General features: G+C 43.5%; 1 protein-coding gene and 1 long non-coding RNA gene across 2 annotated transcripts; one reads left to right on the top strand and one right to left on the bottom strand.

Moving 5' to 3' along the window:
* The first annotated feature begins 71 nt into the window (after nt 1-71).
* LOC135396603 (uncharacterized) lies at nt 72-15,510 on the top strand. Its single transcript, XM_064627653.1, has 16 exons — nt 72-402; nt 462-604; nt 672-742; nt 819-970; nt 1,282-1,373; nt 1,448-1,557; nt 4,519-4,621; nt 4,698-4,784; nt 4,835-4,925; nt 4,988-5,039; nt 5,985-6,094; nt 6,157-6,325; nt 9,238-9,379; nt 13,481-13,564; nt 13,619-13,728; nt 15,317-15,510. The coding sequence occupies exons 1-16, from the start codon at nt 87-89 to the stop codon at nt 15,360-15,362; spliced, it is 1,878 nt and encodes a 625-aa protein (XP_064483723.1). The 5' UTR covers nt 72-86; the 3' UTR covers nt 15,363-15,510.
* Nucleotides 15,463-21,397, bottom strand: LOC135396604 (uncharacterized). Its single transcript, XR_010423466.1, has 3 exons — nt 21,372-21,397; nt 17,291-17,462; nt 15,463-16,195 (listed from the first exon to the last, which is right to left on the bottom strand). It is a non-coding gene; the product is annotated as an uncharacterized LOC135396604 (long non-coding RNA).
* Between the last annotated feature and the right edge of the window lie 1,301 nt (nt 21,398-22,698).

Below are 22,698 nucleotides of genomic sequence, written 5' to 3' on the forward strand. Positions count from 1 at the left end.
TTTTTTATTTTAAAAAATTGTTTGGGCCGGTACTGTCGGTTTCCGTTTTCATATGTTTCCGTTTCCGGACGTAAGCAGCATGGAAGATGTCTGCAGACTGTTTAACGTTGTTGTGCAGTGCAACGAAAGCAGACAGAGACCAAGGTTTGCAAGAACTGCAGAAATATTTGCATAAAGCTCAGAGCAACGAAATAAAGCATTTGGAGGAATGTCTATTTAAGATTCTGGAGGAAAAGCCTTCTTCATGGAGGTTCAAGCTTGGCGGTCTGCTAGGCATCAAGTCGTTAATTTCACACATGAAGGATGCACAATACGAAGGAAGGGCAGGTTTCCGAGACAAGACTGTTGCGATATGTTTGGATTTTCTGACGGACTCCGAAGTGAGAGTGCGCCTCGAAGCAGGTATTTCATTGTAACTGACATGGCTAATGCTACATACACTGACACGTCTGTTGAGACAGGTCAGGTACTGGGATTGCTCTGCGCTTTCGACGGCGTTCAGATATATGCAAAGTGCCACCCCCGCCTTGTCAACCTCATTACAAGTAACCTTAGTTGTGAGAACCAGCATGACATCTCGATCGATGAGAGCAGAGAATTGCAGGTTTGTTTATGGACAGAAATGTGCAACTTGTAGCACATGTTCTTCACTATCATTTGTTTCCTTTCAGAATGAAGGACGGAGCGCAGCCAAAGTACTGAATGACACTGCCCCTTGGCGTTTCTTGGAGACAAGCCTAAAGCAAGCCTATATTTATACTTGCATATTTCATTTCTCACACGTTGTAGTTATTGTTCAATTTAACCATCGCTTTCAGGTGCTTACAAGCCATTGCAGGGGGCTGTTCAAGTCGCTTCAGTCCATACATTGACAAACCTTTCATCGATTTGCTGATGCCCGTTTTGGTGCACATCAATCGTTTTGTTCGTGAAGCTGGATTTTGCCTCTTGTCAACAGTGATTGGATGCTGTAAGTGCCTTGATGCCTTTTGATGATAGCAGCCGGGAGAAAATACGGGTGAAGAGAATACATCATGCTTCACAGTACGCCTGCTATCCTTGAAATGCATGCCATCCAGGGACCATAGCTCTACTCATCACCAATAAGAGGGCGGGGCCTGCAGTAGAAACAATAAATGTTGGGAATCTCTATTAGAGTAGGATTAGGGCAGATGTACAAAGCATATGCAGCATTTCATCGCTGATAAAGTGAAGCATCTAACCCAAAGAAGCATGGTCTGTTGCTCACTCTTGCACTCACAGTTGTACTTGTTCCCCTAGGTTCAGGGCCAGAGACAGTGTTTTCTGTACAACAATTAGGTCCTCAAGTGGCAAAAGGCTTGGCCAGCGGACTTGCTGACAATTGGAGTCAGGCAAGTACACGTTGTCTTTACGATTCCAATAGCCTCGTGGAGGCGCACGATTTATTTGGGCTCATGGGCTTCAGGTTCGTCTAGCAGCGTCAGAAGCCACACGAAAATTTCTTCTCGCATTTCCTACTGAAGAGGAGCGTCAAGCTTTCTTTCCTGTACTCATACCACAAATGTGCCTAAACAGGTACCATTTATTTTATGAAATATAACCGCAGTGTGAAACGTTCATATTCATCTTGCATATACCACATTTTCCAGTTATCACTGGAAAATGTGTATAAATGTGTGTGTGATGGATATAATAAAAATACAGTACTTTTTATTATATCCATCACGGAGGCAATGTTTGTTCGAAGACATCAAAGCCTTTGTAGACTTGGGTTTCCTCACCACTCGTTGTCTCACATTCCTTCCCAACAGTGTTGGCCTTCTGAAATGAGTCCAAGATCACCGACACCTCGAAGTTGTCCCATTTCTTGGACACATTTCACTACCTCAGCAAGCTTGTCACCTCTATCCGTTCTTTGTGTATACGTGCTCGCCATCTATCATTTCCCCCATTTTTTCAGAGCATGTCGTCTAAGCGAACAATTTATGCCCATGTCACACATGTGGACCAAGGCTTGAGGTTGCAGGGCGTCTCCTTAGGAACGGCTCTTACGGGAAAAACTCTCATGTATAATGCGCAGTGGTAGATCATGTGCACTGCCTCTTCCAGATACTTTTTGAAACATATAACATGCACGTTGTACAGTGGAAAATATGGTAGTTGGGTATTGGATGGAGTAAGCTTTATAATTGGCTGTCTTTGATTCAGTGTATCTTAATACCACATGTTGTTTAGACAAGAGCATGTCTGACCTCTAGAGCCTTCTTTTTCGAATGTTTCCTACTGTAGCCGTTGTTTGAGGCGCAACAATTTCAGTGGGAGCACCTAGGTTCGAAAATAACATTGATACTGGAGGCCTCATGTAGGAGAAAAACTGTTAATCAGAATGGATTAACTTCCTGATTGAACTCCTTCTTGTTGCCAAAGAGGATGTGATGAATGATCGACACATTGCTCAGGATGCACGTTGGTGGAGCATTACTTTGAGTAGTAAAATGCCATGTCATAGTTTATTATGTTGGTACTTGTTAGTCCTGCGTGTTTCGTACCATGAATAACATTATGTAGTCCGGATTAGAGCACTGCACGGGCCTAATTTTCAGGCCCGGCCCAAGCCCGGCTACTACGGCTGGCACCCGGCTCGGGTCCGACATCTTCTATATATTTCCGGCCCGGGCCCAGCCCGTACCCGACTGTTTCCATGCTCAGGCCCGGTCCTGGCCCGCCTCTGCTCTATCTGTTCTCGAGGTTCGGAGGCGTATTTAGATTTACTAAAGAGCACAGCGCACCAAGGAAAAGGACGCAGGTAGTTGGTGGAGATTAAGGAGGTACACTCGAACGCAGCAGCGGCTGTGTTTGTCTGCTGGCAAGCCGCTCTGTGCTTGGAGCTTGCTTGCTTGGGAACACAGCGCGCAGCGGCGTATGTACATTGCGGTTCAAGAGAGACTCATCGCCGCTCTATTACACATGCTCCGATGTTAGTTCCTCTTTCTCTTACTCTCACGCAAACGAAATATATATCAGAACACCTAACCTTACCGACCCTCTTGCCAGACTCTCATAAAAACGAAATATGTCAGAACACTTAACCTCACTGACCCTCGTGTCGGACCCTCACGAGAACGAAATATGTCCCAACACCTAACCTAAGTGATGCTCGTGCAGGACCCTCAGCGCGCATGCCACACCAAATGTCCCCAAATGTGAGTGAGTGCATGCGTGAAATCCAGACCCATTACACGAAATAAGCATGATCACATGTAAAAAAGTGATAGTTCTCAGATGAGAATACCTGATATCCCATACCCAATGGGGAAAAAAAGTAACGTGAAAATTCAGCTGTCCAGTCTCGTGAGATATGTTCGCGTACATGCCTGACCATGGCCGGCATTGTCAAGCTTGTACCCGGCCCGGGCCCGGTGGCTGAAACCTGAGCCCGACCCAGGCCCGCCCAAAAAATGCCCGGCTCGGCCCGGTCCACGGGCTGGGCTTGGGCTTTCGGATAAGCCCAGGCCCGTGCACTGCTCTAGTCCGGATCGTTTTTTTCAAATTCATAGCTTTGTGGGAAGTGTTAGGCCGTCCTGACCAAAACGCACGTGTCTCAAGCTCGATCATTTCAACTGTCCTGCCAGCCAACTCGGCTTAGTGCAAAGGACGAAGCAAGAAAAGACTGTTGTGCAAATCCTGCTTATGTGGTTCTTTCTCCCCTCTCTCTTCTTGTTTTCTCTATAAATTAAAAGGTTCTCAAGATGCTCACCATGAAAGTTTGTTTGTTTGCATGAATAATTGTTTTAAGGCTGTCACAATGCTGCCGCGTGCTTCTGGAGCCTTCTTATTGATTCTAATTCTTATTGAATCGCCACTTATATTGAACTTTTTTTAATGATCCTGTCGACTTTGTTATAACGAGGACTTGTAGTATACTACTATGGTACTTTAGAAATGCTAATCAACCTATTTTGAAGTTATAAGTATTGTGCTTAGTTGTGCATTTCATGTAGATGCCGCATATGAACCTTCATTCAGTAGATCCTCGTAGTTTTTCAATAAATAAGAAGACACGCGTCTCGGGTGCACATCTGGTGTGGGTCTACGTTGGCCAAGCCTTTAGCCTAATTCAAGAGTAGGTGCACCCTTCAGGGCATAGCAGGGGCGGACGACCGAGATTATGGTGGTAAAGGATTGTCTTGATGCATGTTAGAATACAGCCTGCAGGTTTTGTCTTGAATTGGTGGCTTCAGCGCTTCATAGGGCAAAAATTAGGAAGTTGCTGGCAGTGATGTCCTGGCATTGAATCTGCTGGCTAATTGGTTGCATGCTCTATTGAAATGTTTTGCATAGTGACTCTTGGCATCACAAGAGGTCATGCAACAGCAGTTTTTTAGCACTGTTGATAGTTGAGGTAGTTGGTAACGTGACATAGTAGATATTATGCAATATCTACTATGTAAGAGCGGTTTTTTAGTTTGATTCTGGACTGTTGGTCAAACCACTCTGTGGGATCTGTGCTCTGAACACACATTACCTTCCTCTCAGATACTATACAGCAGACGGTGTTCGAATATACTCACAAGAGACTTGGAGGAGAATAGCAAAGACAGAAGGGAGAGAACTGGTGCAACGATACATAGATCCAGTGGTAATTTTCTTTTGCACTTCCATTCTGTCCTGCCCAGGTATGGCAGTAATATGCCCACTTTGGTATTCCCTTGCAGGTGGAGTATTACATATCTCAAACAAAGGCTGACAATCATGCTGTTCGTGAGGCATCCTGCACTTGCATCGCAGAATTGGCATCCAAGGTATGCCTCACATCGGATGCCAACTTGTGTTATGGATGATGCCGTTACAGATCAAGCCGGAAGTGGTGCGACCATACGTGACGAGGCTTCTGCAGACGCTCATCATCTGCTTTCAGGATGAGGCCTGGCCTGTCAGAGATGGTGGGTTCTTCTTGCAACAATCTTACATACCTGATTCATAAAATGTATTCTGTTGTATGTAGCTGCATGTCTGGCGTGTGGCAGCTTCTTGCTCTCCTATCCCCAGGAGTGTAGGTAAGTTGCTTGCAGTTGAAAAGTGCACAATTTCTGTTGCAGTGGGTAGCTAGTACCATAGCTGTGCAGCATGAAATACCAAAAGCAACACTCTTGCTGGGATGGTCAGAGTGATGGAGTGCGTAGAGCATGCAAGGCAATGTGAATGTTATCAAGCATGTAGAGTTTAGATAGGCAAACAGGCCGAGGCGAGCTCCATCTAGGGACAAACACAATGCATATGGTGTAAAGGTAACATCCCTCACTAATATTCAGGAGGGTCCAGGTTCAACCCTTGGCGCTGGCACTTGTTGGCTTTTTCGTGAAGTACTTGTTGATGCAGAGTTTGCTACCAATACTGCTGCAGTCTCATTAATAAAACACAGAATCCACTCGTGGAAATTCACATGTGTAGTAGGAAATGTGCTTGACAACGGTGTAGAGTTCGGCTAGTTGATACGACATAACTGGAAGAAAACAGTGCAAGAAGACGAGGACAGTGGGACACGATACAAGCGGTATTTAAATGTTTTTCGACTCCATAAACCTGTAGTTGCAAGTCAGCGCTTGTATCGTGTCCCACTGTCCTCATGTTCTTGCGCTGTTTTCTTCCCGTAGGGAATGTGGTTCAGGTGGCAAGTGGACGGCACTGCGTGGTTAAGTCTTTGTCATAATCTAAGCTCTGCTCTGCCCCTTTCCTCTCAAATGTTGTTAAGGAACGGAAGATTCGAAGATTTGTGACACTTTTCACAGAGACAAATCACCCTAGTGACATGGTATGTGCATTGGATAGCATATGCCAGAGTAATGAGAGAAAAAATAATTATGCTTCCGCATTACATATGGATTGAGATATACCTTCTTGTGTATCCACCTATCAGCAACTTTGATTGTGGATAATGTTGATTCGAGTAATCATTCGGCTATACTGGATTGGATTGGTGTAACATGATTGTGTGCGTGTAGGGGTGCACTGGAGTCCCTCTACCCATTGTTCTTCAACAACTTGGGAGGTTGCATACTATCCGTGAGGCAGGGAGCAGCTGTGGCACTCGCTAATGTTGTGCGCGCATACGGTGAGTTATCCTTTATTGGATAGGAAAGCGATAGGAAAGCGAACAAAAATATCTACCAACAGGTGCAGAGGCATACAGTGTCTTGGAACCAAAAATCCGTGGAGGCCTCGCTGGGGTCCAAAACCAAGGAAATGTACACTACGGCCATTCAGAGTGGATGGCAAGCACCAGGTGTGGTCAAACAGACTGGAAATATAACAGACCTTCGGAACCCTGGGAAGTGGCGGACGGGTACGTGTTGCCTTTGCAGCGTTTCCATGTTTTCCTTTACATTCTACGTATAAACTTCTCAAACCTTTCTAGCAGGGTATCTATTCCCAAGTGATATCTAGGACCTGAACATTTTTAAAAAGCTGCAAGCCTTGGCATGTGCATGTTCAAATGCTGTTTGGCCAATCAAAAGATGGAGGCCACAGCAACATGCCTCCCACAAGTCGAGAACTCTAGGCCTGTGCGAATAGTGACTTTAAAACACAAGTGAATATGAAGCCAATGGTTATGTACCTGAAAGAAATACCAAGTGAATACTAGTTATGTAACTGAAACAGATACGAAACAACTATCTATATAGCCGAACCCAACACATATACAGCACGTACTATGTATACAGTTATACAGCGTATATACAGGTATGTAGCATATGCATATACAGTGAACTCCCGTTAAGACGAACACGAGGGGACCGCGGAAATTTGTTTGTCTTATCAGAAGTTCATCTTAACAGAAGGACCCAAAAGTGTCATAGAAAATGTCAAAAACAGGGTAGCAATTGTGAAACGGCATATTGGCAACATGGCAGCATACAATAGCTTACTTCCTGCCAGTTTGGCCACCTACTGAAGCGTTATTAAGCCGCTGGTTGCCCACTGCTGCGCACGCGGATAGAATGGGCCCTAACAGCACGCGAACGGCAGTTCCCCCGAGACTGCACGCGAATTGCGCAATCGCACGTGCCGCACTGTAAGGAGCGAACGTATTCCGAATGCCTGCACATCAAAAGACACCACAAAGTTTGGGTTTCATGTTATGGTGCACTTGCAAAAGGGGGAAAGGCTGTGTGTGGTCGGCCCAAATAGGGAGGGCTAGATTTTGAACTTTTCGCCATCCCGTAACGTTTGCTAAACGCTCGTGCTCCCCGGTTGACGGCCAATGCGCGTGACGGATTGAGCGCGCAAATTTTGAAAAATAGCTATAACGATCGCTATGTGCAGATCAAGATTGAGCCCCAAACGACCACAGAGTCTTTCTGCGTGGCGGGGGTGGTGGAAGCTGAGCCCCAAAGGTGCCGTGTGCACAGCATCACGTGCCTTCCTCGCTTCCGTGCGTGCGGCGAAGCCCGTTTACAGGCGCCGCGGGCGCCGGAAAAGTTTGGGTTATCCGAAGTGCCCGCGGTGTCTGTTCGTGTTAAGCGGAATTTTTTTACATGGCGTCTATGGGAAAACAAACAAATGTCCGTAATTTGTTCGGCATAACCGGAAATTCGGCTTAAGCGAGTTCGGCTTAACGGGAGCCCACTGTACAAGTGACACATGCAGGCAGATATCAGCATGAAGCATCACCTTGCTGGTCAGAGAAGCGCAATGCCTTAGAAAGATTATCCTGGGCATATGTTTTTGAGATAAGCTGCAGCATCTCGTCAGTACCTTCCACGTATTTTCTTTTTTTGTGTCCAGTAGAAACCAGACACCTGTTGCACTTCACAGGAGCCATCACTACTATCTGTCCACATCAGTGTCCAGTGACTGAACTCTGTTTGACCAAAAGGGGTCCAAGAGTAGAACAAAAGGCTTAGGCAGGAGGCGATGTACCCCGGTAACAATGGCAATGCCAGCAAATATACTAGTTAACAAATGGGCGGGTTAGTAAATGCCACAGACGGAGGCTGCCGACACATGTTTCTCTACAAGAAAATCAGAATGACACTGGTTGTGGAACATTGTTTCTAGCACTTGATGTCCGGGTACGAATAATGAATCCCGATAACTGGATAAAAAGCAATGTTAGCAAGTATGTTCCCGATCATGCCAGCGAGTATGGATAACGAGTTTCCAGGTTAACTGAGTTACAGATTAGCAAGACATGACTGTATTGAGTTCAGAAGTGACACCGCTTTCATTTGAAATTTGGATATACAATTTCATATTTAATTCTAAATTTGAATCGAATATAATAATTATGCACTTCAGTATTTGCACAGTCCTAGGGAACTCCTTCAGGAGATTGACTGGCTTTCCTTTTCTTTTTCGTACACGCATGTTTATATGCAATATCGTCATACTACTTTTGCCTTGTGACTTCTTCGAAGTGACTCTAATGCTCCAGCACACATTTAGATCCCTGCACATGACTGTAGAATATGCTTCAATGGGGTTGCCAGCAGCATTGGTTTCACAGCAGGGCCCACTTGCATAAAAATTAAAGAAATTCCTCAGTGGTGTCCTCAGTAGCTTTGCCAGTGCTCCACGAGCCAACAGTGTTGAGGTCAGTAGCGTGCACCGAAAGCACTGCTCCTCTCGCACACCTGAGTGGGAAATCGAGAGGTGACTCTGAAGCTCCAGAGGATGCCACCAAGGAAATTGCACAATATTTGGTGTAATGCCAAGGATCTAATTGTACACATATGGGTGTACAAATTGTGTGAATACGTAGATGCGTAGGGTATAAGTTATGCATAGGGCCCTATGTTTTCGGGTTTTATATTTCTTGAAAATCGGGGGTAAAAATTGGGTTTTATTTTAGTAGCCGTAAAACAGGGTAAAATTGGGCAATATTGGCTGGGAAAGCAGATTTTTGGATGTAAAAAAGCGCTTCTCGCATTTTATATGAGCATGAGATGCAGAACAGCTGTGCTGAGTGCCTAATGCTTAGCGTTCTCCAGTGCCCATACTGGTGGCTGTATTGGCGCTTTGCAAGTTCATTTTCAGTTTTTTTCGTGTTTTACCCGAAGTGATGGTGGTGCAAATTAGATGGTAAAAATGGGGTTTACCGGGTTTTACCCTAAAACACAGGGCCCTAGTTATGCACGTTCCACATACCCACGAAAATACCAACATTTGATTATTGAGACAATATGCTGTCACTTCTGACTTTTGTCCACTCTTGCACTGTAGCGTACTCACTGATGGCATTCTGTGTACATCCAGATGCATCCACCTGGTTGCAGAATTGGCGCAGATACCGCAGATGTCGCAAGAAGTGACACAGCTCCTGCCCCTTGTGGCACAGGCTGTCGGGCACAAGCACTACCTTCATCACGTCACTCTACTGGAGACCATGTGCAAGCAGGTGTGAATCATTCTTGACAGTCACATTCATCTTGCACATAGCTTGACAAGAAGCTGTATTGTCCTGTAGTATGTGTTTTGCATCCCGGTTTAACAATATGCATGTTGCGCACATCTCCGCTTTATATTCTTCAAGGAGCAGTGCTTCCTATTACTCTTACCCAGTAAGTACTCGATGACTTACCATGCGACATATTAATATGCAACACTGCATTTGCATTTTTTTGTGCTGCTCCGAGCACATAAAAGCTGCCTTTGCGGGCAAGTTCAATGCAAGCATGTTTATAGTCTTTCTATTACTAATTTTCGTGCTTTTGCAGCAACCAGGAAGTTGTTAAAAGCACATGTTTTTTGAGTGGTTGCCAGGCAGTACAGTGAAGGAAATCACTCTGCCATCACAAAACAAAGTCTACTAATGATTTTGGAAACCACATTTCGCTGAGAATATCAAAAAGTGGAAAGATGTGGTGAATGTAGATGAAAACAAAAGCTTCAGATGAGAAACTGCCGATATTCTGAGCAGAGGCTCTTCTTCCTCAGGGCACTGTCTTCGACATTGGCGTTGTATTTAAAGGGACAGTGAACTACATGTTAAAGCTATGGAAATTACATGTGGAGTGTTGTGAATGAATCCCTGCACGGATCAAAAAATCCAGCTGCTGGTCCTTGTAACTAAAGCAAACAGCCTTCGTCCTTGAGGCCCTCTGTTACGATGGAGAAGTGGGTTACTGCTGTGGGTTGGTGTGTGTTCATATCAAATTAGATGTGAAAGAATGGGAAATCGAGAGGTGTATTGAGTGTAGAGGTATAGCCTGCAGATGGTACTTTCTTTTTTAGTTGTTTGATTAGTATGGATTTGAGATGTAATATGTAGCAAAATATTGAGCATGCAGGAAAATAAGTTCTGAACACTTAGAGGAAAATCTATCTGGTGGAGTGTACCTTGAGTTCCTTGTGATTTATTGATGCCAAATAGGTTGATGGCATTGAACTTATCTGTGAGAAATTTTCTATCGCATCTGCCCTGTCTGCATCTGAACTCAGTTTCTAGAATATGCAATTTAATCTCTTAGTATGATTACGTATGTAGTATAAATAATAATAATTATATAATGTTGTTAGTAATGTAATTTAATCATGCTGAAATGTTCAGAGACCTGTTTCAGCAGTTTGTCCACTGTCTCTGGTGTTTGACTAGTAAGGCAGTTGTTGGTTTGTTTCCCAGCTTCAATAGAGTACTGCATTGTGAAATCCTGGCATTCAATGCAGTGCACGCAAATGCAGATCAGAGAATAGTTTGCATACAACAAAACTGACTTGACATTCATTACTTGACAGGACACTCAAGTATGAAGCTATTTCACATATGTATACGTATTATACGTATACACCCTTGTCTCAGATGAATTCCATGGCCGAATAAATTGAGAATGGCGCCACCTATCGGGAAACTTTCGGTTTTGTAAGCATCTATGACCTGTCGTCCATTAGCCATGCAGTGTGAAATTGATGTGTGCACGCGCATTAATTAGCTGAAAATAATAATCAATTCCCCAAAAATGACAACTTTCGTGCGTGGGACAGTACGTATCGCGACATTTATTACACCATTGGGGATCTTGAGTACATACCTCTCAGAGAAAAAAATTTCATTGGGTCTAGTTATTGGGTCTAGTAATGAATTGGTTTTGGATGACATATTTTCCTCGCGTAGGACCGCAAAAAGCAGCTCTTTCACACCGCTATCCACCTCGGAATTACATGTTCTTCCGCATGTTTGGCGACAGTGGGTGCGTCCGAATAGTCCGAGATGCGTCACCACATACTGCACACCGGAAGTGCCGCCATAATGGTGCGTCATCGGGATTCTCCACAGGCGCACATGTGTGTCACAGAAAACACACTTTGGGAGGTCTCCTCCAATGCAGGCTTCACCCAGTGCGCTTCGCGTTTCCCACTTCCGCCGCATTTCGGGGGAAGGCGCGTTCGTCGAAACGTCTAGCAGACAACAGTTTTCGGCAGCTGCAGGCAGCTATTTTGTTTGAACAAATGGTGGCATACGAAGGTAAATGGGCATACCGCGAAGGCGAAACAGAGCGGAACAATTACACTGTGAATTTAGTCTCTCACATTAGATGCGTATTAGCACTAAACATTTTATCCTTCACCCTTTGGTTAATTTTAAAGCGACACGAGTTTTTGCACCTCTGCACGGGAATGAGAAACATCGCAGGATGGGTTGGAAGATCTAGAAAATTGGGGGAAGACCCAGAAGATGAGGTGATCAGTGATGAGCAACCCACGAGGTGCCGTCGCTGCCGGTCCCCAACACATATTGAAGTAGAAATGTTAAAGGAAATGCGAAAGCAGACTGAGCTGCTGTGATGGTTCTATGGTTTATTTGTGAATAGATTAATAAAACTACAAACAAATTCTCCCTGTGCAGGATTGTCGCTTTGAGCCTTGGATAAGTTGTCAGAACACAACCGTTCAACCTTCTTTCAACAACTGTTGCTCATGACGTTGCATGATAGTCGTCATCGACGGTTGCAGTGTGCCTTGGGTAGGATAAATGCGCAGGAAGCCGATCCCGATACTGCATCACGCTACTGTTGTCAGCAGCAGAATTCTCGTCATCTCATCTCTTCTGGGGGCTCCTTTTGGGAGCGCTTTGTACTATGCTGTGCTTACTTTTCATCCTTCCGTCAGTTGTCGTGCACGACTTTTACACACCTTCAAACAACCTCACTCTCTGTGCACATGCAGATAAACTGCAAGACAAATGAAAACACCATAACTGCCTCGGTGCCCATGCTGAATTCTGAGAAATTATTGTCGTCTGCTATTATGGCTGATTTTGGTGTCCCTCATACTATGCACCATCTGGAGTCTTTTTTATTAAATATACGTTGCAGACGATCAGCACCAGATGGCGCGTGTAGCGGTGCTCGTTCAAATTTTTTAGGTCGGAGGCGCACATGTGATGCACACTATGACGGCATGTGCGACACGCCGCTATTCGGATGTACGCAGTGTGTGCTGATAGGAAAGTAACAGCCTCAATGTTATGGCGATAAATGCACTCTATCCAGCATACGAGACGGCATGAGAGCAAGGGCTGTGCATCAATCAGATAAACTGGAAAGAAAGAATGGCGAAGTGGGTCTTGGAGACTGTTACTTTTCTATCAGCACACCCTGTTGCCAAACATGCGGAAGAACACGTAATTCCGGGGTGGATAGCGCTGTGAAAGAGCTTCTGTTTGCGCTCGTACGTGAGGAAAGTATGTAATCCGAACCCAATTAATTACTTGCAGAAATGAGTAGACCCAATGAAACTTTTTCTCTGAGAGGTACGCACTCAAGATACCCAATGGTGTAGTAGATGTTGCGATACCGTCTCACGCGTACTTTGAAAGTTGCCCTCTTTGGGGAATTAATTTTTATTTTCGGCTAAGTAATGAGCGTGCGCATATCAATTTGACGCTGCACGGCTAATGGACGTTGCCTCAGAAGTGCTTATAAAAAAGGAAGTTTCCGGACAGGTGGCGCCGTTCTCAAATTATTCGGCCCGGGGATTTATCTGACACACCCTGTATAAACTGTCAACACTCTGCTTTGGGCACGTTGGTAATGACCCACAGTCATGGATGTGCGTATGTTGCGCACGTGTGCAATGTGTTAGCCTGCCATCATTAACCTTGACAAACAAGGAAATCCTGTTTCTGTCAGCATAAAAGCCAGATGTGAGGTGTGAGTAAATTCGTTGTTGAAAGTAGCGCTCTGAATGTCTCGTCTTGTTTTTGGCCTTGTCGTTTTCGTCCAGTGCACCCATGACTGTGAATGTATACAAAATTGTCTGAAAGGTGCACTTTTGTGGTGATTTGTTCTGTATGTGTGTTATATGGACACTAGTACTAGTTGTAGTTGCTCATCTGGTTTGTTGCGCTTGGCTGTGGTGGTGTTCTTTTTTCCTCTCCCTCTTTATGCTTTTGTTCATTCTTGTTCTTTGCATGCAGTTAGTGGGAACAGCGTGTACTTCCGATTTTGTACTTACATAGCTAAGTAAATTGAAACTGAAAAGTGATATCTATGCCTTTCAGTTGCCCAGTATAGCAAGAGGTATAAATAAGAGGAACTTCAAACAACATCTGGAGAAGTTTCTGGGCCCCATCTTCTATGGCTTGGTAGCAGTACTGAACTGTGTTAAACCCGATTTATATTAAGCATTTCCATTTCAGAGCTGCGAAAATGGACTGACATCGAGTGCAGCCAGCCAGTGTTTGAATCAGTTGTCAGGTTTCCTTGGCCCAAGTATACTCAGGGCACGGGTAGAGCAGTGGGACAGCAAGCAAGTACCCCTTATCTTTATATGGCAATAGTTGCAGTGGGCGAGATATCCATAGCGTGAATGTGTGATAGTTGCGGACATGTCCACTCACTGGCACCAAGGTTCAATTACGAACCTGAGTTGCCGGCAACAGCAACTTGATGGCATGGCAAGAGTTCTTTTGGACACTCTGCAAGAAAGGTCATGCAATGTGTCTTGTGTGCCAAGATTTTAGTGCATATTAAAGACCAATGTGTAGATCTGCCAGGCTCCAACAGCTCTCCGTAGAGCCCATAGTTTGAGATAATTCACACAACACTGGGCACACGACCAATGAAATCGCAACGTGGTAGATATTATGCATAACCAGTTAGCCAATCAGGAGCCTCAATGTTTGGCTGGCCTTTCGGCCGGTCCTGGCTACCATCGACTTCTACTGGATTTCAGGCCTGGTGTCGTTATTTGGTATTCAAAATAACTAAGCGATTTTTTGCTACGAGAAACATTTATTTGACACAAAGCACTGATTCAAAGATCTGATACATGGGTGCATTGTGCGTACAAAGCCCACTGCGTTGCTGACACACTGGGACAAAGTTTGAACTTCAAGCAGAACAAACACACTTTTCAACTCCTAACACTGAGCAATCTCATGAGTGCATACCATTTCATGATGAGCATCTTTTTTCGCTATTTACGGTGCATCGTACATTACAGCGAAGTGGAAAGCACTTGTGTGGCACGTAATCCTGTCTTTGTTGTCAGTCCTCGAAATCCAACGGCACCCAAACTTGTTCTTCATGCTCGAACTCATGAAGCATTCCGGTTCCGCAGCTGATAGGCTGTTTGTGACATAATAGTTGTGTCCAGAAACAGCACAACACGCGTAGACTCACAATGATGCACGAATAAACCCGCGAACATATTTCTGCAAACTGTTCTGTCGCTTGACACCATGGAACACAGGAGGACGCCGTGCCGGACGTGCTATTTCGAAACTATGCTGAAACGTCCGAGACGCTGCACGCACATGCGTGCGTACAAAATGCGATTTCAAAACATTGTCGACCAATCGGAGTGCACGCACAGTCTCTGCCAATAGGCTTGCAACATGGTGTATGAGCTCAGTGGTAGATACTCTACAGCCGCGTCCGCGGGTACCTGAGGCGGACTGGATCTACCACTGTGCTGCACCCATGATAATAATTTTATTGTAACGTAAAACTCGAAATTGGTAGCATTAAGATAAAAAGTAAGTTAGATAGAGGAGTGCTGTCACCAGGGGAACCTTGATGATTCTTGAGCCAATGAGGGAATAATTTTTTGCGAAAATTCCCACTAAGCTCAAAGTTCTGTGGAAAGGCGAGGTCTCAAAGATTTGTGCAACCCTTGATACTGATGCAAAGCTCATTGTGTGATACTGATGCAAGTTCATTCAAAATTCATATTGTGCATGAAACTCTTAACCTGTCTCGCACACATAAAATTTGTCTGGATCTATGACTGCTGTTTTCACTGTATCTCACAAGAACTGACATTGTTTTGAGTGTGTGCAGTTGTCACTCATAGTAAAGCTACCAGACTGACAACAGCTTCTTCAATGTTGCAGGTACTTGGAACAGTTGGATGCGAATATCCACATTGCGGGACTCTGAAGCACGTCAAATATGTTCCTATGTTCCTTTATATGGATCCCTTTCACTCACTCGCTTGGAGGGGTGCATATCAATTCCTATACTTGATACAGATAACACTCCACTTTATTGTGTACTGTATGGAAATAAATTGAACACAGTAAGTCGACTCACATTAACCTCCACCATTTTTGCAGATATTGGTCACAAAGCGAATTGTCACACAAAAGAAAAATATGTACTTTGCACCGATGAGAAACCTGTTGGGACACAAAAGAACGACAACTGTTCTGGGTGGTTGAGAGTGCCCAACTGACCTTTATAGGTAATGTGTCGCGAGGACACGCGAAAATGATGATGTAACGTTGATGCCATTGGCAGCTCCACGTGTGTTGCTCACTCACACACACTGTTACGTGAAGCACCATTACTTTGTTCTGTGAGCTTTACTGGCTTCCCTTGCAGCAACAAGGAAGATTTCACGCATCTGGTCTTGCAGCACACTTGTCAGTGGTCGATAGCTTTGGAGAAACAGGTTTCAAAATGTTGTTGGAAAGCACTTCCCCAATGTCTTCTCTGTTGTCACTTAATTCGGTGTTGTATGACTGAAAAGCCATTTCTCTGAATCGCTATGGACTGTGGACACGGTAGATCTTCCTCTATATAAGGAGAGTTCCCTATTAGTCCACTGGGCTTGTCTCCGACGGGTGGAAGGGCTCTCCTTAAATAGAACATGTAGTCGTTTCTTCATTCGAGCCTCCATCCGCTTCATTCCACCCATGCTCTGTACATCTGTCCTGTACGGCTGCAGGTATAACCAAGTGTCCAGGTCCACTGTTTTTTTTAGGTATATTCTGGGATCACACAGACAGAGACAGGGGTCATCCCAAAGCTTTGTGTATAGTTCGAACACACATCATGGAAACCCTCAAACAACTTGTAGGTCTTGGTGAGCACAACTGCTGGCAGTCATAATATAGAGAGTAAAATGCGCACATTCACTTGTATCCGTGCAAAAAAATCTGATCTTTTTGTCAGATAAGTGGAATTGTCATACTAACAAGGAGGATTTCCATGGTTTGAGGCGGACATAAGGTTTACGAGGAGCATGGGATGGTTTCCACTAGGGCTGAAGCTCGACTCGTTCCAAATTCCTTCGAGCGAAGAGCGGAATTTACCGATACTTCTTCGTGAAACATCTTTCGTGGTAAAATATCAGCAAAATGGCCTTGTATGGCCTTTCAACTGGCATGAGCAAGAAATAACTGGCTGGGTGGCAAACCTAGCTCCCACGCAAACAGGTAGTAAAATGCGGGTGTGAGACTTACGATGGTCATATTAATGAGATAGCCTTTTTGTTGGTCACACTTGTTGTTGTACTATGTCTGTTATTTTATGTATGCCTGTCAGAAGCAGGAAAGGTGTATTCGGATAAGAAATATTGGCTCAGCATACGGAAGAACAGCATAATGTTTGAGTCCGTAGGCAGGATGTGCAAGATATTCACATCAAGTGGGTACTTAGATTTCTAATGGGGGATCAAGTCTGACAGCCATCTTTAAGGCTTTTTCCCAGGTGCTTTATGTATTTTGTTTTTGGGGGGTCGTAAGACCTTCGGGGTAGCGGTTAGGATAATCCCTGGCCATACGATAAAAAAATTTGGTAAAGAGGCCAAATAATATGATGTCACTGAACTCCAAATTAAGATGTCTTCCAAAATGGCACATGACATATGGACTGTGTGAATGTCAGCAGAGAGCAAGATACAAATTTCTGAGCAAGCAGCAGAAATTCATGAGACAACGTTGAACGTAAACGTTGCGTTCTACAAAGTAGAGTGCAGGCAAGCTGGTGTACATGCAAATAATGTAACATTCCTTCACATTTGAGGGAAAAGTGAGACACAAGACAGAACAAATGTGTACTTTGTGTTCTGTTATATGTCCTACCTTATGCTTGCAGCTGCTGTTGCAAATGAATGACGACGAGGTACCTTGGGGCCAAGAAGTGCGCCTTACGCGAGGCACTCGTTCAGTTCCTTCTTTCGGTTTGAGGTTAAAACGAATATGGTATCCCCAGCTGACGGTCGTCTTCGGTGTCTCCTGTTTCTTTTCCCCACAGCTGCTTTGGAAAAAAGAGCAAAAATGTCTTCGAAACAGAAATCCAGAGTAGTAGTGATAGTTCATGTGTAGATATATTATGAAAAGACTTGAACACAGTGTTAGGTAGAAAGCCGGGCACATATTCCGTAGAAAGCATTACGGCAAACAAAAAAAATATTAAGCGGACATGTCTTGGCAAATAAGTTTAATAGATACTTTGTGTCACTATAATTCTAAACGTCTCAAAGTACAAGCATTAATATCCCAATTATGACGGGCGACTCTGTATTTCTACCTCACACAATCAAGAATGAAGTCATATTGATCTTACCAAACCTAAAAAATGCTAAATGTACTCACATTGATGGCCTGCAAACCTGCAAATACATATCATATAACAATATCCACATGTATAATACACTTCTAACTGCTCCATCTATGATCGTGTTTCCCTAACAAACTAAAAGCAGCCAAAGTAACATATTTAAAGGTAGAGATAGAAGTATGGTTTCTATCTACAGGCCTATTATTTCGGTCCTACCAGTCTTTTCGAAAGTCCTGCAGAAGATAATCTATATGTGACTATAATCATTTTTTACAAAGCATTGTCCAATTGTGCCCCAACGGTAGTTTTAAGAGTGGCTATTCAACAGAACTCATGCTGTTGCACGCACCCAGCAAACCATTAATATCCATGGGACATCCCTACAAGGTCGCGAACGTCCTGAATATCTCGACATCCATAAGATATCTATGGGATATCGCACAATTTCATTGCGTTTTGGGCTTACTCCAGTAAACAACAGATGTCCCTGGTATGTTGGAAGGATATCGCACTCTGGATGTTTGAATGTCCCATGACAAGCAGCCTGTAGATCCTAGGGATGTCTATGGGAGATCCAGGAAATATTTATTTGTCCTTATAGAGACGGTAACCTGAATTAAAAACACAGTAGTTGATAGGAAGGGATGTCAGAAATGTTGTTGGGTATACTGTGGGTTGATGCAGAAACACAGGAATTGCAAAGATACAACCTAGTCACCGTTACAAATGGTTTACGCCACGCTACCCCTAACGAACGTGTGTGTAACGATTTGTATTTCAGTATATGTTCCATCCAGCTCGCAAATAGAGGTTACTGCGGGTTTTTCCAAGTGGTCCAAGTGAGGCGGGCAGGGTTCGGCACTTATGCTGGCGTGTCCCATGGTGTTGCTGTACTGTGATGAAACCTGTTAGGCTAAGGTAATGTATTTGTTCCCAATAGTATCAAATGGGTTAAAACACACAATAAATATTATTTGCTGGAACACAGTTGCAGTGGTCTCTACGCACTCTACAAACACTAAATATCTGATGCACAAAATTGTTAAAAGCAAAATATGTACGATATTCGTAATCACCCGTATATATCCACCCCAAGAACACTCGCGATCCTCAGGACTTCCTCAAAGTGTCATCGCGTCCTCGTCCGTGATGGGATGTACGGAGGAGATCCCGAGAGTGTCATCATGGGATCTTCCAGATAGTCATTTGCGTACATCCTGCGGCCGCCAGCCGGAGGACATATATAGGAGGAGTAAATTAGTTTAATAATGCGATGTGCATTTCTATGCCTGCGCCCATTAATTAGTGTTTCGGTTTGTTTCTCATAACCAAATGCAACCAAATCAGCAGTAATCATTTATAAACTACAAAATACCAGAAAGAGAGAATAGTAGAATAGAAAGAGAAAATACAAAAATACAGGGATACAAATTGAATGATTTCAACGGATACTTCATGCACTGGGTTCAATATGCGATAAAATATAGCTTGCTACACATCTCATTGTGATCTTGTTGCCATGAACATCCGTGCAAGGTCCCTGACAGGATTCTGCACGGAGCATTTTCGTGGAAGATACAGAAAAGTGATGGCATATTACAGCGCGTGCTTGACTTTCGCTGGATGTTTTAAATCAACTAAGTAGGAAACACGGACGCTACCTTGGTTGTATCCTGATACTCCAAGGAATTTGTCACTGGTGTGTTACTTATATATTAAATTGAATTAAACTTAGGTACCTCACCCTTGGTTCTGACTGCGATGCTAGGAGGACTCTCGCACATGCGAGAGTTCGTAAGATAGGCAATACATAGTATATGTTGTGTCTGCGAAAGGAAATGCCACTGTTGGATACTCCTTTCAAAGTCAGCTGTCTTAGTCTTACACTTAGTGGCACATGACCTTTTATATTTTTTGCTTTTTATATCACGACACCCATTCTTCGTTATCGAAAAACAATCAAAAATGAGAGACGGAAAATGACAAGCTGCTGGCCGAGGTTGAAAACTGCAAGAGAGGGAGTCCGTTTCCACTGTAAACGCCTGCACACTGCTAAAAGTGAGAAATGAAAGCAGATTTACTGTAGAATTTGACATGATCCTATAGTGCTCCTAAGAGTATCCCAGTCTTGTCCCCAGATGTTGTCCCTAGGACCATCTCTGGAGTCTCATTCTAACACTTTTCTAACAAATTGAGGATCATGTGGGGATATTCCCAGGATGTCACCGCTGTCCCGCAATGACATCCTCAGGATAAGTGAGGGATGTCACCGTGTTCTTGGGGCAAATATCCGTGACAGACGTCGCAGGGACTTTCAGTGGATCTACAAACATGGCAGAAATACTCGTCGCTGGGATATCGCATGGATGTAAAACGGATCTGTGGCAAACTCCACTGGATATCCAAACGTCCCGGGCGAGATATCTTACGGATATTTGTTGGATGTCTCTGGTTTGCTGGGCAGAAGAAAAAAAATAATTCCGTACATTAATGACAGACTTTAACACCTTGGGTATTCTCCCTGATTTCTCAGTAGCTTTTGACTCAATTAAGAATGATATTCTAATTAAACACTAATTGCTATTTGCGAAGGCAGAAGTGTTTCGGCTCAGGCAATTACATCGGAGTTGAGGGAAAGCACACAACGGGTTTACCTTTCTGATGTGAACATATCTCATGCATTTAATATCATTTCTGGCATTCCTCAAGGAAGCATCCTATGTCCTCTTGTTTAACATATACGTGAAAGATGTTGTGATTATATCAGATGATGTACAATTTATCTATAGATGATTGTAGCACATTCATATCTGGTCTTAGTGCTGACAGTCTGATAGAAAAAGCAAACTTCATTCTTCAACGCCTATATTGGTGGGCAGCTAGTACTTTGCTACAAATTAATCCTTCAAAAAGCAAAGCAGTTGTGTTTAGGTGAAGAAGTAAGTTTCAACGAAGAATGCACGGACTTCAGCTAGGCTCCTCTCCCATTGAGATTGTAAATCAGGTAAGATACCATGAAATGCACAGGTTAACTCTGTCTCCTGCACACTTGTGAGTGTTGAAGGTCGAATAATATATAGGCTTCAAAATATTCTTCCACATAGGGTAAAGCTGTTACAACACAAATTATACTCATAGTTAGTATGGGGGACGACAACTGGAACTAACCTCACAATTCTACGGAACATACAAAGGAGTTTTTTCACATGTAATAGGGAATCTACCTCTTCATCATTCATTTTCATCAAAGCTTTCATTCATCATTCAGTCAAGTCATGAGATTTTTAGACAAAATACGAAGTAGTTCTTGTAAAAAAATTCCTCAAATACAAATGCTTATGTACATATGAAGCAGCATTAAAAGATCACAACATAAACTTTCTGCACCTGGCAGACCTACGCCCTAAAACCAAAAGTTATCCTACCAGGAGAGATATCTTGTGGATTGTGCCTAAGAAACGCACCCTCACAGCAACCAAAGCATTTCTGTTATTTTGCTATGTATTTTAAATGAATTCACAGGTTTTCTGTGAAGGATAGTTTACCCCAAAAAAATATTTGAAAGCGTTATAAACCTGACATACATTCTGTATACTAACATACGTAGTTATCTCTTTAGCCAGAAACACCCCAGACAACCACCAACGTTCCAGGAACATCCTGTGGACGTTCGTTTTGGGACATCTGGACATCCTAGGGATGTCCACAAAAATCCCTATGACGTCTCGTGGACGTCAAATTTACTGCCAAAGTTGCATCCATAGATGTCCCAGGTCAGTCCAGTGGATGTCCTTACTGACGCTTCAAGGATGTTGTACGGTCATCCTAGCCCACCCTCACAAATGTGATTTACAGTGACTATCAAGCTATGTATGTTGCCAAATTACATGCTGGCTCCACTGAACTACACCTAGGTTATTCGAGGAAGTATGCTCTAGTATTACACTCCTTATATACATGACCTCACTTATCCTGAAACAATGCACAATTGCCGATCGGAATACTCCCAGACAATCATGTTTCTGTGTATAATGTTGTAATCTCTGCAATATATGTTTCGCAATATAACTGGTAGTACAAGACACACCAAAAGTCTTTAACGAATCTAGTCAAATTTATTCAGCAAACACATGACATCACATTCCTAGGAATGTCACTATAGCCTTGTGACATACTTCTATAAACTTCATAGAAGTGAGTAAATGTCACAGCTTGTGGTTACATTAAGAAATGAATAAATAAATAAAGTTCTTAGAGGTTGTAAACATAGGAGCACTTCAATGAAGTAACTGTAACATAGTGCAGAATGAACTGTAGCTCGTTTATCACAGCTCGCTAAAACAAAAAAAGAAGTTGAAATTATGTGAGCATATAAGAACACATTTACAGATATACACTCTTAAAAAGGATCTTCGCCGCGCATAGCACGCTCCTAGCCAGCTATATTCTCACATGATATCGTTATCTGCCCTGATTTGTTGAAAACGGGAGGAGTACGCCGTTTTTGTGACACTTATGATGTTCATAATTTTCACAGAAAAGGCGTACGCTTCCCGTTTTCAACAAATCAAGGCAGATAACGATATCATTCGTGATGATGGTTGGCTAGTAGCGTGCTATGCGGTGAAGTTCATTTCTAAGAGTGTAGGAAAATCACCACCCCATGACGGTACCCTACGTCATTTGCTTCTCTAAAACTCTACAGTCCAAGATAGCATTCTCTCTTTTATTTGTACGTCTAACAATACTCCAAATGAAACATTTCACACAAAAAAGCACAGTAGAAAGGAACACAGGGTGGACACTGTTGAGTTTCATTTTATGTTTGCCACGTCTTGGTAGGCATATTCCCTTCCGCTCTCGAAAATATCTCTTCCCCGCGTAGCACGCTCTGCACCAACCATTGCTACGAATGATAGGATTGTCGCTT

The sequence above is a fragment of the Ornithodoros turicata genome, chromosome 6, assembly GCF_037126465.1.
Source record: "Ornithodoros turicata isolate Travis chromosome 6, ASM3712646v1, whole genome shotgun sequence".
NCBI classification, from domain to species: Eukaryota; Metazoa; Arthropoda; class Arachnida; order Ixodida; family Argasidae; genus Ornithodoros; species Ornithodoros turicata.

What these genes read in the sequence shown, in the direction of transcription:
- LOC135396603 (XM_064627653.1), top strand. Translation starts at nt 87, where the DNA reads ATGTCTGCAGACTGTTTAACGTTGTTGTGCAGTGCAACGAAAGCAGAC. An exon ending in TCGCAGAATTGGCATCCAAG is followed by an intron (nt 4,785 to 4,834) that starts GTATGCCTCACA and finishes ATGCCGTTACAG; the next exon opens with ATCAAGCCGGAAGTGGTGCG. An exon ending in TGGAGACCATGTGCAAGCAG is followed by an intron (nt 9,380 to 13,480) that starts GTGTGAATCATT and finishes TATGCCTTTCAG; the next exon opens with TTGCCCAGTATAGCAAGAGG.